The 15,414-nt window shown below is 38.4% G+C and overlaps 1 protein-coding gene across 1 annotated transcript in view; it reads left to right on the top strand.

Moving 5' to 3' along the window:
* Positions 1-1,159: 1,159 nt before the first annotated feature.
* The window catches only part of LOC131786982 (polycystin-1-related protein), a 43,941-nt gene continuing 29,686 nt past the window's right edge, over positions 1,160-15,414 (top strand). Inside the window, exons 1-16 of the mRNA XM_059104040.2 lie at positions 1,160-1,376; positions 4,412-4,541; positions 5,338-5,433; positions 6,127-7,007; positions 8,278-8,400; positions 9,224-9,407; positions 9,820-9,907; positions 10,011-10,165; positions 10,564-10,702; positions 11,147-11,230; positions 11,459-11,584; positions 11,799-11,983; positions 12,702-12,929; positions 13,328-14,216; positions 14,719-14,860; positions 15,165-15,276. Of these exons, the coding sequence (XP_058960023.2) occupies positions 1,292-1,376; positions 4,412-4,541; positions 5,338-5,433; positions 6,127-7,007; positions 8,278-8,400; positions 9,224-9,407; positions 9,820-9,907; positions 10,011-10,165; positions 10,564-10,702; positions 11,147-11,230; positions 11,459-11,584; positions 11,799-11,983; positions 12,702-12,929; positions 13,328-14,216; positions 14,719-14,860; positions 15,165-15,276 (3,647 nt within the window). The 5' untranslated portion in view covers positions 1,160-1,291. The remainder of the gene's footprint in view (positions 1,377-4,411; positions 4,542-5,337; positions 5,434-6,126; positions 7,008-8,277; positions 8,401-9,223; positions 9,408-9,819; positions 9,908-10,010; positions 10,166-10,563; positions 10,703-11,146; positions 11,231-11,458; positions 11,585-11,798; positions 11,984-12,701; positions 12,930-13,327; positions 14,217-14,718; positions 14,861-15,164; positions 15,277-15,414) is intronic.

The raw sequence follows: 15,414 nt of genomic DNA on the forward strand, positions 1-15,414 counted from the left end.
AAGCAATAACAACAACAACAACAACCCAAGTCAAGGAACTTACCGCGACCATTATTGAGAATTAAGACTCTTCTAATCTAGTAACACACATACCTGATAAGCTACGCTAAATGGATTGTCGTTTTATTTCATATGGATCGCCATTTGCTAAGTCGTAATTACGCCATAGGTTTTTCCACGGATACGTGATGTCGTTGTCTTTTGATTGGTAATCCCAAACGGAAGATGGCTTTATCTTCGCACATCCATTCAACACAGCTGTGCGCCAAAGAAAAAAAAAACAGGCATAGACCCACATCTACGAAGCTTAAACAAATCGTTACATTAGAGAGCGTTGAATCGTCAAGCACCACTGTGAATTTGGTTATGTATGGTTAATCTGAGGTAGGTCAGTATAAGATATTACGGACTACATATTGGGTGTGAAATGCGGATTATGAACTGAAATAGTCGTGGGGCACTTGGGTTTTGCTTATATGGGAGAGTGTCATCCAGGCTAAAAAAAGACCTTGACAATGTTTAAGAAGGTAGCCTTTCCGATTTGTCTGCTCTTAAACAGACAAAACAAGTATTGTTTAGACTTTGGCATATCGACTCCTGTCAGCCATGTCTGGAATATATGCAGGAGGAATATATTCAAATTAGATTTGGAATGTGACACGCGTGCATCATATCCTGTTTAAGGCTTTCTGTCTACAATAGTAGGCTAAAAATTTAAATTGTACACCCAATTTAACCTCTTCACTCACCAGATCTCTTTTGTAATTCTCCTTACTGGCTGACATACAGTTCTCATATGCTGTCATTCAGAGAATTTACTTTTGGATCATCTAATAATCCCCTAATTGATGTTTTTATTCTCATCTCTTATATGCTTGATATTGTAAGGAGAACTTCTGTGTCGGTCACTCATGGGAGTTCAAGGGACTGCCTCTCAGTTTGGAGTTCTTGGCGGACCATGCCTGTTTAGTAGAATTGTCCACCACCCTATCACCTCACAGGACGTTTCCGACATAAATGACAGGTTCAGATCGTGTTTATATTCAATCAGTAAGTTTACTTGTTCTTTGACCACTACAGAAAAGCGCAAAAATAGCACCCTGTTGGCTTTTGCGCCCTTTTTGCTCTTGTATCGTGACCATTGACCGGGAGATCTCCCAGGAGACTAGTAACAACACGCAACAGAGTTGCTACTGTGCACGTATCTGCGAGGATTACGATTCGCGGTCAAAGGAATGTCTTGATTTTTCGTCGAAAGGCGAGAAGATGTGGACAAGAACCATCGGAAAAAATGGCTAAGGAGTCAAATCTTGTGTTTGCATGGCTTTTACTGTTGTGCTTCTTTGCGAGATCAAGACCAGAGCAGAATGAATCAGGTTAGTTTATTTCATCCGTTGTTACATTTGGTTAATTATCGTTACGTTCGGCTCCAAATTGAATTTTTCAGGCCTTTCTGTGACCGCTGAGGACTCCTGGTACTAGGTGCAGTGACTTTGAAATCGCTATTTTAACCTCGATTCACAAATATTCAGCCAGGCCTTAAAAACTTCCATTAACAAAAATTAAGGTGCGCGTCAATCTCTGGACACTTAAAGTAACACAGAATCTGGCATATTCTTTGCGGTAGATACAGGCAGATACGTATTCTTCGCAAATTAAAGCTTAGATTTGATGCAGCTGAAATTAGTTCTTTTCATTGTCTAATTGTGTTGCCTCTGGGGTCATAGATCACAAAGAAAACTCTTCGATCCGTGTAAAAACAGTAGACAATAAACTATAATTGCGTGGAACGTGTAATAAATGTTTATAGGTAGCGATCGTTAATACGGTCGAGCACTTGCACTCGCAGCGCACAATTGGTATTTAATTACTGTCGTTTTGGGGTTTTGCGCACTTAATTGTTCGTTTTCCCTTTACGGAGTCTTAAGATTTCGTTTCGTCGTAATAGTTCAATAACAAAACTTCATAGCTAGTACGTACATTTGAAATACGATATTTACGCTGGGTTTATTACATCAGAGGACGTGTTACTTAAAATTTTCTTAGAAAGAGAATTAACACAGAGACTGTGTTTTGTGGTTGATCAAGACTGAGGAAGTACTCGAGAAATCATTAAATCATTAGGTTCACGCTCAGGTTGTTTTAGTTTTTGAGTAAATATAGAATTTTATGATAATTTGGAATTATGATTATGTGCGTAACAAGTGAAAACCCGATCCGTCGAAACATAAACCTTGATTTCAAGGTCATGATAATATTACTCTCGATCGGATATGAAAAAAATTAGAGATCTGCTGAAACTATCACTCAGTTTTCAAAATTTCATCATTGAACAAGGTGAAAAAGATGGCTGGGACGCAAGTAATTCTCTCTAGTTGTGCACAAACATATATCGACTTTCAATTCCATTATCGGGGAGCTTGAAAAATAATCTTTACCCCATGATATGTTACGTAAATGCATAGTTTCAGATTTCCTTTAAGTTTTCGAAGTGCCAAGAAAGCGAGCTTATCATTCATAAAAAGGGAGAGAATGTTTTGTCGTGGCAGTGCATTGCGATAAATAATTTGCCATATGTTTCTAAAACAAGCAGTGCACCTGTTTTTAGAATCGATTCTCCGTCCCTTCGTGGTGCACATTTTTGTGTATAACATATGGAATAACGTCTTTTTCACCCAGGTGATACACTGTTAGTGTGGATTTTTCTCTCTGATCTTAATAAATGGACTGGGAATTTCTCCTTTGACAAACTGACTGTCAGAGAGTGTGCACCTTTTGGTGTAGAAAGGTCTCCTCAAGATATAAAAAAGGCAGTTCACATGTTGAGCCATGATTCTTAAGTTCTGAGGAATATCCAGTTATCAAAAATCTGCTTTATGTATCATAAGTAAAAAAACAAATTCCAACTTTCTTATCTTGTCCTAGACATGGGATCAGGGGAACATCAGACTTCCGGATTATAATTATGTTCTGATACTCTACTACAGTTGGTAGAGGGTAGCTGTTCTTGACAATTATTTAATTCACAGGTGGCAAGGGGTAAGAGTCACAAATAGTTGCAATTTACAGGAGCTTTACTCAAATAACTCTGTAGACCTTTCATCAGTATACAAATTTTCTACACTTTTCTCTGTTTGTTGTGCATTTCCTATAGAACTGAAAAGGAGGAATTGGTTAATAATCAAGATTTTTCTCAGTAGACTATCATTTTTTTTATTCTCATGACTTTATTGTTTAATTGTGTTTTGAATAACACTGTTAATTTTTTCTTTACATAAAAAGTTCAATATGAGAAAGCAAGAAAGCAAAAAAGCAAAAATTGTCTATTGAAAAATGGAAGAAGTCTTTCTGGAAGAGACAAGGGGTTCCTGGTTGGCTTGACCCCCAATTTTTTTTTTTTTCTATTTTTACTCACTTGTCACGCTTTTCAGTTCTTCCGGTTTGTGACTTAAATATCTGTGTCAAATTGATGCAGCTATTGACAAGAAGCAGCGCTTGTATGGCGTCAATAATTTGCTTCGGTTGGAGCGCCATACAGCACAAGTTTGATTTGAAATCATGATTAGACTAAAATTATACAACACAACATTCAATGACATGTACCACTTTATTATATCCATCGTGAGATTGAAAAATTCAGTTGCTCAGATGCAGGATTGTTTAGTCTGTACAAATGTTTTGTTGATCCAGTAGTAAGCTGGTTTGTAGAAAGTTGCAAGTTAAGGTTATTTCCCACTGTCACAGGTGTCCTTCAGAAAAAATTTGTATGCGCACGGGTTTCACTAAAATCCTAGTGAACTATGCATCATAAGAAAGCCTTTCTTCTGATCATAGAAGGTTTGTTAATTGCAGATTACAATAAAAATGTAATTTAAGCAACTTTTCTTTTAAAGAAGTGTCAGGAGCGGGTAAGGTGTGAAATGACCGAAGGTTCTTCTATTGAATTTATCGGGTATTGGATGCTACAGCAGGAGCAAAATGGTCGAAATCTGGACGCCAGCTTGGAGCTCTTCTAGTACAAGTCACTTTCACAAAGGATTCTTTTTCTTTTTTGACAGAATGATACTCTTTCTTTCCCTCTTTACCAAGGATTATCTTCCGGTTTTGGATTTTCCATGAGCAAAGATCTTTCCATAAGCAAAGAGCTTCCGTTTGTGAGTTTTTTAAAGTGCGCAATGTAAACAAAATATAGAAATGACACCAAAAACGAGCCCTATCATGAGTAGTTGCCATGAAAAATTCCTCTAGGGGATTTGCCCAGGTCCAAGATAGTGACACCATCCTGATTTATTAACTTTTAGTTAAAAGTATATTTTTCTAAATAACTCGGGTGCTTTTAAAGATTTTTATTAAAGATTTCTATTTAAAACTTCTCACAACTCTTTTTTTTTTTCTTTTTTTTCTTTTCAAGTGCCATGGTACATTGGCTGTTACAATAACAGGGATGTCACTAATGGCTACATTAGTAAAGGCTCATCCCACACATCTGCTCAAAGGGATCCTATGACACCAGTGAACTGTGTCAGTCAGTGTGTTAACCGGTAAGTGTTATTTGGTGAGTTGAAAAGATAAAGTTTGGGGAAAACAAAATTAGTTGTTTAGGTTAGGTTCATTCCACCTTAAAGTCACTTTTTTAATTTTCTTTTTTATGACGACACTGTAATTGCAGTTAACTTGGTGAAGACTGATGAAACTGGTATCTGTAGGTTGGTTTTGATGTAATGCCAAATTCTCCTTGTTAAATTTTCCTTGGAAATACACAAACATTCAGAAAGAGAATTCAGTAGTTCGTTTATCAGAATTCAGTTAGAACTTTTTCCCCAACAACATAGCCTTCACTTCATCACTTGTTTTAAAAGCATATGGCTAATAACCCTTAGTGTCACTCTTCACAATAAATCAGTTTAAACCCTTTAAATACCGACACACACTGTTTTCCACAAATAGGGGAGAAGCTGGTTTCCTTTCGATTCTTGTTTCTGAAGGGCTGGCTTTAAAGCGGGGCCACATCTGTCTTGATCTGAAATAAATTTTATTTCCTGCAAGTACTATTTTTATTGGCTGCACAACACCCAAAAACTATATGGAAAACACTGAACGCAGGGTGATATGTGGAGTTCATTCAAAAGTCATGTACAGTTGAGAGACAGTGTAGATGCAAAGAACTTCAATGATTGAGAGTTTGGCTAAGAATTTGGAAAGATGATATGAAGTCATTGGTATGATCAGGAGACATTAATGGGTTAGTCTTAGAGTGTGATAGCGGTTCCTGGATCAGAAGGTGTGGCTTTATGCCAGTGAGCCAAATGTAATTGAATTTGTTTTGTTCCCTGGCAGCTACCGTTATGCTGCAGTAAGAAATGGAAGTATCTGTATTTGCCTTATGGAAATAGACAAGAATGCCACCACCAATGATATTCACTGCAACACGAGGTATTAAATGTCTGCTTAAAATTATTTATTATTATAAATTATTGTTTAAAATTAATTTATAAGCAATGTCTTTTAATCCTTTACACCCTAAAATCAGTATGCATATTCTCCACATTGTTCTCTAAACATTTCTTAAGATGCAGACATGGAGAATTTGTCTAGCAATCAAGAGCTTCTTTACTGGGTGATCAGCTCCTTTATTCTCCTGACCCTAATTTTTTATTCTGGGGTGATATGGTAAAGAGAAATTAGATGCCGGCAACTTTTAGGGGTTAAACAGTTAATAGTACTGGTACCAGGACATGTAGTTTGATTTTCAGGGGGTATTGCCAACTAGCCCTAACTAAAATTATCTGATTTGGGGGAAGAATTTGGTAGGGGATCCAATGAGAGGGGTAGAGGGGGGGAGGAGGCCAGTATTAGAGATAAGAAGTTCATACTTCCCCCTCTCTATCAAGCCTTCTTTTCTGTGGGAGATGTGAAAGCCAAACCAAGCTGTTCAGGTTTGATACCTGCATGACTACATGATGGTCAACATGTCATGTTCTTGGGATAGATACTTATGTTCTCTCTCTCTCAGGCCAGGGTTTGCATACAATTATGTGAGGAAGATACATGTATGAAACTAATAGCTCTGAAGCAAAAAAACAGCATTTTTTTTTCTATAGAGTGCATCTATTTTTTTGCTTACAGTTGTCATGGAGACAAAAGTATCAAGTGTGGAGGAACAAATGCAAGTAATATCTACTCAACATCCGTCCCACTTCTTGAATCATTACATAATATTCTTCCAAACCAAGCTGCGAAAGGCACCTTAGCCACTGTTAAATCAATACTCTCTATCAAAAGATTGGCAGATGAAGTCAGTGGTTTGAACAGAATAAAACAAGGAAATCAAACAGCTGACAGCATTTTTATAACATGGTCTGTTCAAGGAAAGGTTTACAACGATGCAAGAGTTCATTTAACTGGATATTCAATGAATATCTCAAAAGATATAATATTTCAACAGTATGGCAGTCAGGAGGTTTGTGTTTTTGCACGTAACTTGTTCTCATTCCAGCGGAAATGCAGTCGTGTTAGGGTTTTGGTTCCAATATCTGGCTTACAACTTGTCACTGTCTTTCAAGGAGGTAGCAAAGTGCCCATCAGATTTCCATTAATAAGAAGCTGTAAATTGGTTTATTTCAAATTTATGATTGAGCAGGGGTCCTTCCCTGAATTTAGATTTGACTTTGGGGATAGAACTGTTCCATATACTGCAACAGATTCTTCACCAGATCACAATTCACAGGATTACTCTTGTATGACTGCTTCCCACATCTTTAGAAGTTCAGGCAATTTTACAATCAATGTCACAGTGTCAAACGCTATTAGTTGGAAGTGTCAGACCTTTAATGTTGTTGTGGAACCTTTTAAGGCAAGCATTGAACTTGAGAAGAATAGCAAGGATTGTTTGCGTGTTGAAGCAAACATGTCGTCAATATTAAAAGCCAGAATCTTGGATTTAGAGGGATGTAGTGTTATCTATAAATGGAATTTTAATGATTCTTCCCCAAATATCACAACCTCAGGTGAGCAAGTTAATATTGTTGTAAGCTAGGTTTAACTTACATATTTATTTTGAAATTTGAGTGCCATTGTAAAAGTAGTAAAGCCTTTATACAGGCCCAAGTGGCCCATGGGGCCAGTGCTTAACTCTGGTTTTCTTAGCATGAAGCAGCTAGGCGTATTGCTACTCCCCCCTGGATGGGATGCTAGTCCATCACAGGGTTATTCCCAGCATATTTGCTGGTACCCATTTGTACACCTGGGTGAAGAGAAGCACTGTGAGAGTAAAGTGTCTTGCCTAAGAACACAACACAATGACCCCGGCCAGGGCTCAAACCCGGACCACCTGATCTGGAGTTGAGCACACTAACCATGAGGCCACTGCGTCTCCGTGTGCCATTGTGGTTAGTCGATAAGCTCATCTTGTAGAGCTCCTGACCAATGTATGGGAGGTTGAGGGTTCAAGCAATAGACCCAAACAACTCTCAGGGTTTTAGAATAAGAGAAGAGAATGTACTGCATTTGCTAATACATCCACAAATGAATAGAAGGTCCATGTCTACTGCATCTTCTCTGTACTGGTTAGCAAGGGACATTTAAGAACCCATGCGCTTCTTGCAAAGAGTTTGGAATGCAGCTCTCAGTGTTGTGGTCTGGCCATGTAATAGTTTATACAGGCTTGTCCAGTTGAAGCAGGTTTCAAGCTGAACAGGGCCAGCCTTTCTAAATATCACACATAAATGAATAAATAAATGAATAAATTTTGGTTTATTCCAAACCCTGAGAGAACCCTGACAACATGTTAGGGGTAGCAGATGATGGACTAGCATCTCATCCAGGGTGGGTCAGAACACCCTTAATCTCATGATGTGTGGGTCACTTAATTGGCTCAAAATGCTGACTAATTTTATTAATAAAACAATTTTTTTATCAAGGAAATTAAACTCAGATTGGTTTGAGTAGGGTTTTAGTCAAGAAATATCGCTGATATTTCAAGCGAGGCAACTCAAAGATGACTTGTCCAAGAAGGGGGGGACGGGCTCCTGAGATTCTTGTTTGATACAAGAGCCAGCAAAAGAAATGTAAGGGGCAATTCATGTGGCCAACAGCTGTTGCTAGGTGACAACCCTGGTTTCATGCCATGGAAATCAGACTGATCTCACATAGTGTGAGCCTCTCGACTTAAGTACTAAGTGCAAAATTTATATAATTTTTATTATAAAAGGTTTTTTATTATGAAAAATTATACTCAGACTGGTTTGAGGTTAAGGTGTGTGTTTTCTTCCTGTCCAGTTCCACAGGTGTCTCACTCATTCTCCCTTGCACATCAGCGGTATAATGTGACAATTGCTGTATTCTATGATCGTGGTGTAAGTCAAACAGTGGAGCAGGTGTGCCCTATTAAAAGACTGCAAGGTGAGTACATTATATTATCTGTATAAACATACAGTACCACTCAAAAGTTAATTGACAGTCTTGACTCAAAACACAATTAGACTTGCCAATAGATATTTTTTGCATACCCTCCCCATTCCTGCAGTAAGAAGATGATGCATGTATGTAAGGTTGCAGGAGAATTCTGACATATTATTTCTAGGGGGTCAGTAAGATCAGACAAATGCTGTCCTGAGGTTTAGGGTTTGGTTCAATTTCAGTCCATTTTACAGTTCAATTAACCCTTTACACCCTCACATCAGTATGCATATTCTCCATACTGTTCTCTATACACTTCTAAAGAGGCTGACAAGGAGAATTTGTTTAACAATCAAGAGCTGCTTTAGTTGTTGATCATCTCCTCTATTCTCATGACTTTCATGTTTGATTCAGGGGGATATTGTAAGGAGAAATTAGATGCTAGTCACTCCTAGGGGCTAAAGGGTGAGGATTTTCAAATCAACAAGCAGCCTCAATCATCTCTGACTGACAAACAGCAAAGCTGATTAGACATAAAAAGGTTGTCACCATAAAATACAAGATAACAGTATAGAAAAAGTAGACAAGTAAATTGGGAAACGATGACCTGAACTTGCTATGAAGATTCATGCTAGGCTAGAAATTTAGGATTTGCTGAAAAACTCTAAAAACATCAATGCACAGAGAGTCTAAGAGGCATGCTGACACAAAACCAAAGCAGCAGACATGGAACAGGCTGATTTTGAAGAAGCTTTGAACAACAAACATGTACAAAGAAAAGTCTTTATAAATGGCACCACTCTCATTCTTTGAGTGATTATTCTAGGCGTGATATTAAAACCCGAGAAGCCACATGTAATATTGGGGACAGGTGAGGAAACAACATTCACTGCAGAGGTATTACCTGCAATAGGACCAAAGGGAAATGTCAAGATCAGGTTTCACAGGAATGACAGGGTCCATGCACCATTAGGCAATCTTATGCTTGCCATATTTTGGAAACCAGGAAGGTGAGGTGGACCACTTTGTTTGGCTTACTTGTTAAGAATGCAGTACACTTCCCTTGTTGGTGGTGCAAGATGCTGATGATGGACTCTGGAATCAGAATCAAGATGTCTGGGCTGTAGCTATGACCAGACATTGTTATGTAGTCCTGGACAAGCAGTGCACTCTGGCACTGCCACTTTGGCACTGCTTTCCCCCCTCCCCCATCCCCCCTTCCCCCCCATGGGAAACATACAGAAATTCTTGGGGAAGGAGGGGAGTAACCTTCAATGACTTGGCATGAAATCTATGAGGACAAGAAATTTTCCTAGTCAGTCTACAGTGCCATGGAAACCAGGGATCATTTGGTGTGATCGTCAACATGAGAGTATTTTGGACAGTTATGTAGAATTAATTCTGCCAAATTTTGTCTTTAAGGTTTATTGTGAAAGCTGAGGCAGAAAATGAAGTCAGCTCTGTTTGGTCTAATGAACTTTTGGTCTTTGTGTATGAAGAAATATCTGGGGTAAGAGTTTGAGAAGGATAAATTTAGATAGTGGGAAGAATCTTCATTTTTGCCTGAAATGAAGACACTGAGTGTACCTTTCAATCATGGTTTCTTTCAACAGCTTTCCATCCATCATGACTCAACAGTGCTGTTAGGAAGGCCTTCCCATTTGACCGCAAGTGTGAAGAAGGGGACTAATGTTACCTTCTGTTGGGACTTTGAAGATGGATCAGTGATAAATACCACATCAACAAGTATTACTCACAACTACACAAGGTAAGAATCTAACGAGGAATTTTTGTATATGCTTCTATGACCAAGAATGAGCTTGATATGAAATGCTTAAATGGCAGGTTCAGAGAGAAACAACAATCTGAAGTTTTACCAAGGCAATGGCTTGAACTGCTTTGATTTTGTTTTACTTTGCTCTGTGATTGTTTCAGAAAACTTGGGCCACTTTCTCAACTAATTGAATTCAACCCTTAAACCAATTGTGACTTAGTGACTTATGTGTTGCACCTCTGTGGTAGTTTGCTTGTTTTGTTTGTCTTTATTGGCTACTTGTGATATTTTTGTTTGTCTCATTTGCCTTTGTGATTACATCTACTTTGGTTTAGGTTTCACAACACTTCATTGAAAACTTTGTCTTTGTCATTTTTTCCTGTTGTGCATAGGGAAGGGGAGCACAGAATCAACCTTGTTGCTTCTAATCCACTTAATAATCCAGAGGAAACATCAATCATAGTCTATGTGACCAAATTACCAGCTTGTTACCCACCAGCTGTCACTTTGCTTGGACTTAATAGTGGAAAGGTGGGTTATAACATAGAGATTTTAGACAAAACTTGTTAATGAAGCAAGTGTGGGGGGTGGGGAAGGGGGAGTTCATGTATAGCCTGTGGCTAATGTAGTGTGGTTTTGTATTAATGCAAAGTTGTATTGGAATCAGGAGACATATAGTCACTGCCTGATTATGCTATAGTATTTTAACATAACATGTAGAAATTTATTTCCTGAATGACAATGCAAAATTGGTTCTCTTATTCCATGTGGTTGAAAAAAAAAACTAGCCAGGGAAACTTGGGCAAACTTGTATCCAAATTGACTCACTCATTTGATTTGCGCATTTGACTTGCCCAACATCACACATGGGTTTATCACATCATAAAAACCTGTGAAAATGTGTTGTCTGACTTAATTGTTTTAATTGTTATTAATATTTGAAACTCTGATTACAGCCAATGATGTATTTTACAGGTGTTTCGATCAAAGGAGCTTCGTTTAGAGGCTGATGTTGGTGTAAACTGCAGTAAGGCTGATCAACTTATTTACATGTGGAAGGTATTTATTGGAAGGTTTTTAATACGTTAATAACATTGTGATAATGATGGTGATATTGATGATGTTAACTGTAACAACAATGATTATGACAACTGTAACAATAACAATAGCAATAACAAAATGATGATGATAATGATAGTGATGACAAAAACATTAACATAGGAGTGGGATTTTCATCTCTTTAAAGTCATATCTTTCTTTCTAATCTTTTTAAATTCACCTTGTCAGGTAACTGCTGCATCTGGTGCCCAAGAAGGAGGTACAGTTGAGCCAGAAGGAGTGAGTTTCACAAGGGGAGCACTTATCCTTCCTCCTCATCTGCTGGATTATGGAGAATATTATTTCCATCTTGAGGTATGGAACTTGGAATCTGTTTATGGATCTTTTCACTTTCACTCTTTTTAAGATCAGTTCAAGAGATGCGTGCAATGTTATCAAGGAAATGTAGTCAACAAGTAGATAATTATAATGTGTTGCTCTTTGTCTGTCGAGTAGTGGATCTAAGATGTTACTGAAATGTGAATGTGGTTTTTCAGCTAACATTTATATATGTCCCTCGTGTGCATAGGTTAGGGGAAAGAATACAGGATTAGCCTCATTGACCAAAGTGAGGGTGACAGTTGTGAAGAGTCATCTGGTGGCTGTGATAAAAGGGGGCACTTATGCAGTTGTTGCCTCTACACACGAAAAAATTGTAATGGATGCATCACCCTCTTATGATCCTGATTTTCCAGATGAGAGTCACCTACTAAGGTAGGAAAACTGGCATTAAGTGCAGGCTTTTCCTCTTAGTTTCCTTTTCACATGTTTTCAGGATGTGACACTGAGGTGACTTCCCAAAAAAAAATTATGTATTATCTTTCAGAGTATTTCCAAAGAAACAATCAATAACTAATAAATGACTTGCCATGAGAACAGTGAAATATATATTGCCACATGCAAATGTATTAACCCTTTTAAGGGTTAATACATTAAACTTCCACGAGTGACCTTCATGAACTTCATGAGTGACCAAGAGAGAATTTCTCCTTACAATATCAATAAAATATCAACCAGATAAGTTATGAGAATAAAGAAAAATATCAATTTGGGGATAATAAGCTGATCCAATACTAAATTCTCTGAACTAACATTATAAGCATTTTATTGTTGACAGTAAGGAGAATTTCAAATTTGATCTGGGAGTTAAAGGGTTAACTGCAAAAGTTGTATTTAGATGTCATCATTTGTTCAAGTCCTGCAGTGTTGTATTTGCAGTGTTCTATAGGCCATATTCCTTTATCACAGTTTCCTTTCAGCCCTAACAGTGCATTAAATAGCCAGGTAAAATCATATGCACATTGTATTTGGGTGGGAAAGAGCTATGAAGTATCATGACAAAAGATCCTAATTATTCTGTAACAGTCACCATGCATATACATTTGTTTCTTCGTGTTGTAACTTGCTGTTGTACATACTCTCCTCCACACAGGTTTCACTGGAGTTGCCACCTGTTAAAAGACAAAGCCAAGTCATGTTTCAATGATTCAAGGACACCTGTCTCAATGAGCAGAAACCAGAGTGTTCTTAAGTTTCAAGTAGACTGGCTTTTGGAAGGCAACTCATTTGACTCCTATGAGTTTGTGGTCACAGTGGCAAAGGATTCTAGAAAAGCCAAAGCCTCAAAGATTCTACTCATGAACCCTGGACGTGGACATCTGTAAGTTGCCAGTCTTTTTTGATGTGATTTTGCTTTTTGGAGCGTCATAGTAGCTTTTGTTGATTAAAGATTAAAGACAGAACTACAGATGGAAGCAATGTTGGGTGTAGGGGTGAGCAGATGGTGCAACAGAGATGTTTTCCGTCTTCCCTAGGTGTGGCCTGGGTTCCATTTCCAAACCTGGCATCACATGTGGGTTCAGCTCTGTTGTTGTTTCTTGTCCTTACCCTGAAGTTTTTTTTCCTGTTCTCCAATTTTCTTCCCTTTACATGAGCCAACTCGAAGAATGCGGCAGTAGACAAAGAGTGAATGAATGAGAAGCCCCACTGTTACATTCCAATTTACTTATTGGGTTATTAGGTTATCTTATTTATTTTTTATTTATGTTATTTCTTTAGGTTGTCTACTGATTGCCTTCAGTGTGACAAGGGTATTGTGAATCCCACTGCACCTCTCGTCATTATGGGCCTATGCTCGTCATGCCCCTCAAACAATACCAACATAACTTACGAGTGGTATATTTATCACGTTCAACTTGGTGGCTCTGACCCGCCCGAGAGAGAGGAAGAATGTTTTAGTGAGTCAATAACCAATCCAATGATTGACTCTGTTTTTCATGGTACAGTAACGCCGTTGACCTCAAAACCTACTTTTTACCCTCTTAGAGGGTCAAGACCAACCAGTAAGCCATTAACTTTCAAGAGAACTGCTGCTACAAGATCACCGCCAAAAAGATTTGGTCGTGGTCGTATCTGTATAGATTCTAATTTCTATGGACCTTTCCCTGCCACTGAAACAACCAGACGGCCCACTTTGGGTGTAGGAATTGGCACTGGTAGCAGTGCTGGCCTAAGCACTGGAAAGGGACTTGGAACAGGAAGTGGTGTTACAACAACCTCAACTAACGATGTTGGAGGTGATAACGATGACAAATATGACAATGATGAAGTTGATGATTTATATATTCCAACGTATATTCCACCATCTGGAAAGCTTTCGGGAAGTTTTATCAGTTTCAAGAAAAACTCGATGAGACTTTTGGAAAAGCACACAACTACAGGCCTCAGGAGTAAAAATTTTGTTGTTCTCGGTGACTATTTTCCACCAGGTCATATGTACATGGTGACTCTCAAGGTGAATGATCGTGACACCGGTCAGAAAGGATTAGCGTCTATCTACTTCAACACTAGTAAGACTCCAGAGTGTGAAACATGCGTTGTAACACCTTCCATCGGAGAAGCTTTGGAGACCGCGTTCCAGCTGACGTGTTCTGAAAAATCTTCTAAGGTGAGGAAATTAAGTTCTTTTATTTGCATGATAGGCTCCAGTGGTGGGCGAAGCGAAATAAATCCTGTGCAGTGATTGGTGGGCCGAGCTGGCCTCTTGAAAAGATTTCTTTCAGGGTTTGGGTCACAGATGGGCTCATTGACTGAGAGCAATTAACCCCTTATACCCTAACATTAGTATCTACATTCTCCTTAATCTTCTCCATAAATTTCTTTGGGTACTGACAAGGAGAATTCGTTTAACAATCAAAGCTTTAAAGCTTCCTGGGTTGATTTAATCTCATGATCTTGATGATTGATTCAGCGACTTTACTGTTGGGAGAAATTAGATGCTGATCACTCCTAGGGGTTAGACGTTAATAGATGGCATGTTCGTTTTACAGTGGATGTAGGAAGACAAAATCAAGATCTAAGTGAGTGTTTGTCTAATTAAGAGTCTCCACATACATGTAGCATTGGGTGCACTTCATACAGGTTTACTTGCGTCCAATTTCTTTGATTAGGCGTGGCCTACAAGTTACCGTATTAGCTATACTGTCGATGGCCTTAGTAACGAGGAAGGGGAGAGAATCCTGGTGTACTCCAGCTACAAATCAGAGATTCAGTTTGTTTTACCTCCTGGACTGGAAGCCTTTAATCACACAGGTTAGTAGTTCAACTGGTATTAATCACGGAGTAGATGTAGTTGATGTTATAAATTGGCCACCCTGAAGAGTTTCTGAAGCTGACGTTTGTATCGTTAGCCCCTTATCCCAGTAAGTCCAACAGTAAATAATTTTGTTGGTTACCCAGCTAGATTCCAGTCCACCAGTCGGTTTGTTCATTTGTGTGCTCTTTTGTGCGTTAGGTATTTAGTTATTCCTTTTTGTTCTTTAAAAATTAGCATAGATATTGCAACGAAGAAATTGAAGTACTGACTGCCCTAAATAACGTTACTTTCTCGTTGTAGTTAAAATCCATGTGACAATAGCCAGCGATGAAGTACAGCGGAATTTTTTACCCACGCAAGTGAGGGTGTTGCCTCTGAACATGTCAGAGAATGTTTCTATAGAAGAAGTTTTGTGAGTATACGTTTTCTTGCTTTTCTCTTTAGACAAACCTTCAAGCATGGTTAGGTTAAAAAAATGGCAACCTCTCATTAGCTTAGGAGGGATTTAAGGATTTTCACTATTTTAATGATTTTAAGTCCTTACTGGTGA

Source organism: Pocillopora verrucosa, chromosome 10, assembly GCF_036669915.1.
Source record: "Pocillopora verrucosa isolate sample1 chromosome 10, ASM3666991v2, whole genome shotgun sequence".
In the NCBI taxonomy this organism is placed as follows: Eukaryota; Metazoa; Cnidaria; class Anthozoa; order Scleractinia; family Pocilloporidae; genus Pocillopora; species Pocillopora verrucosa.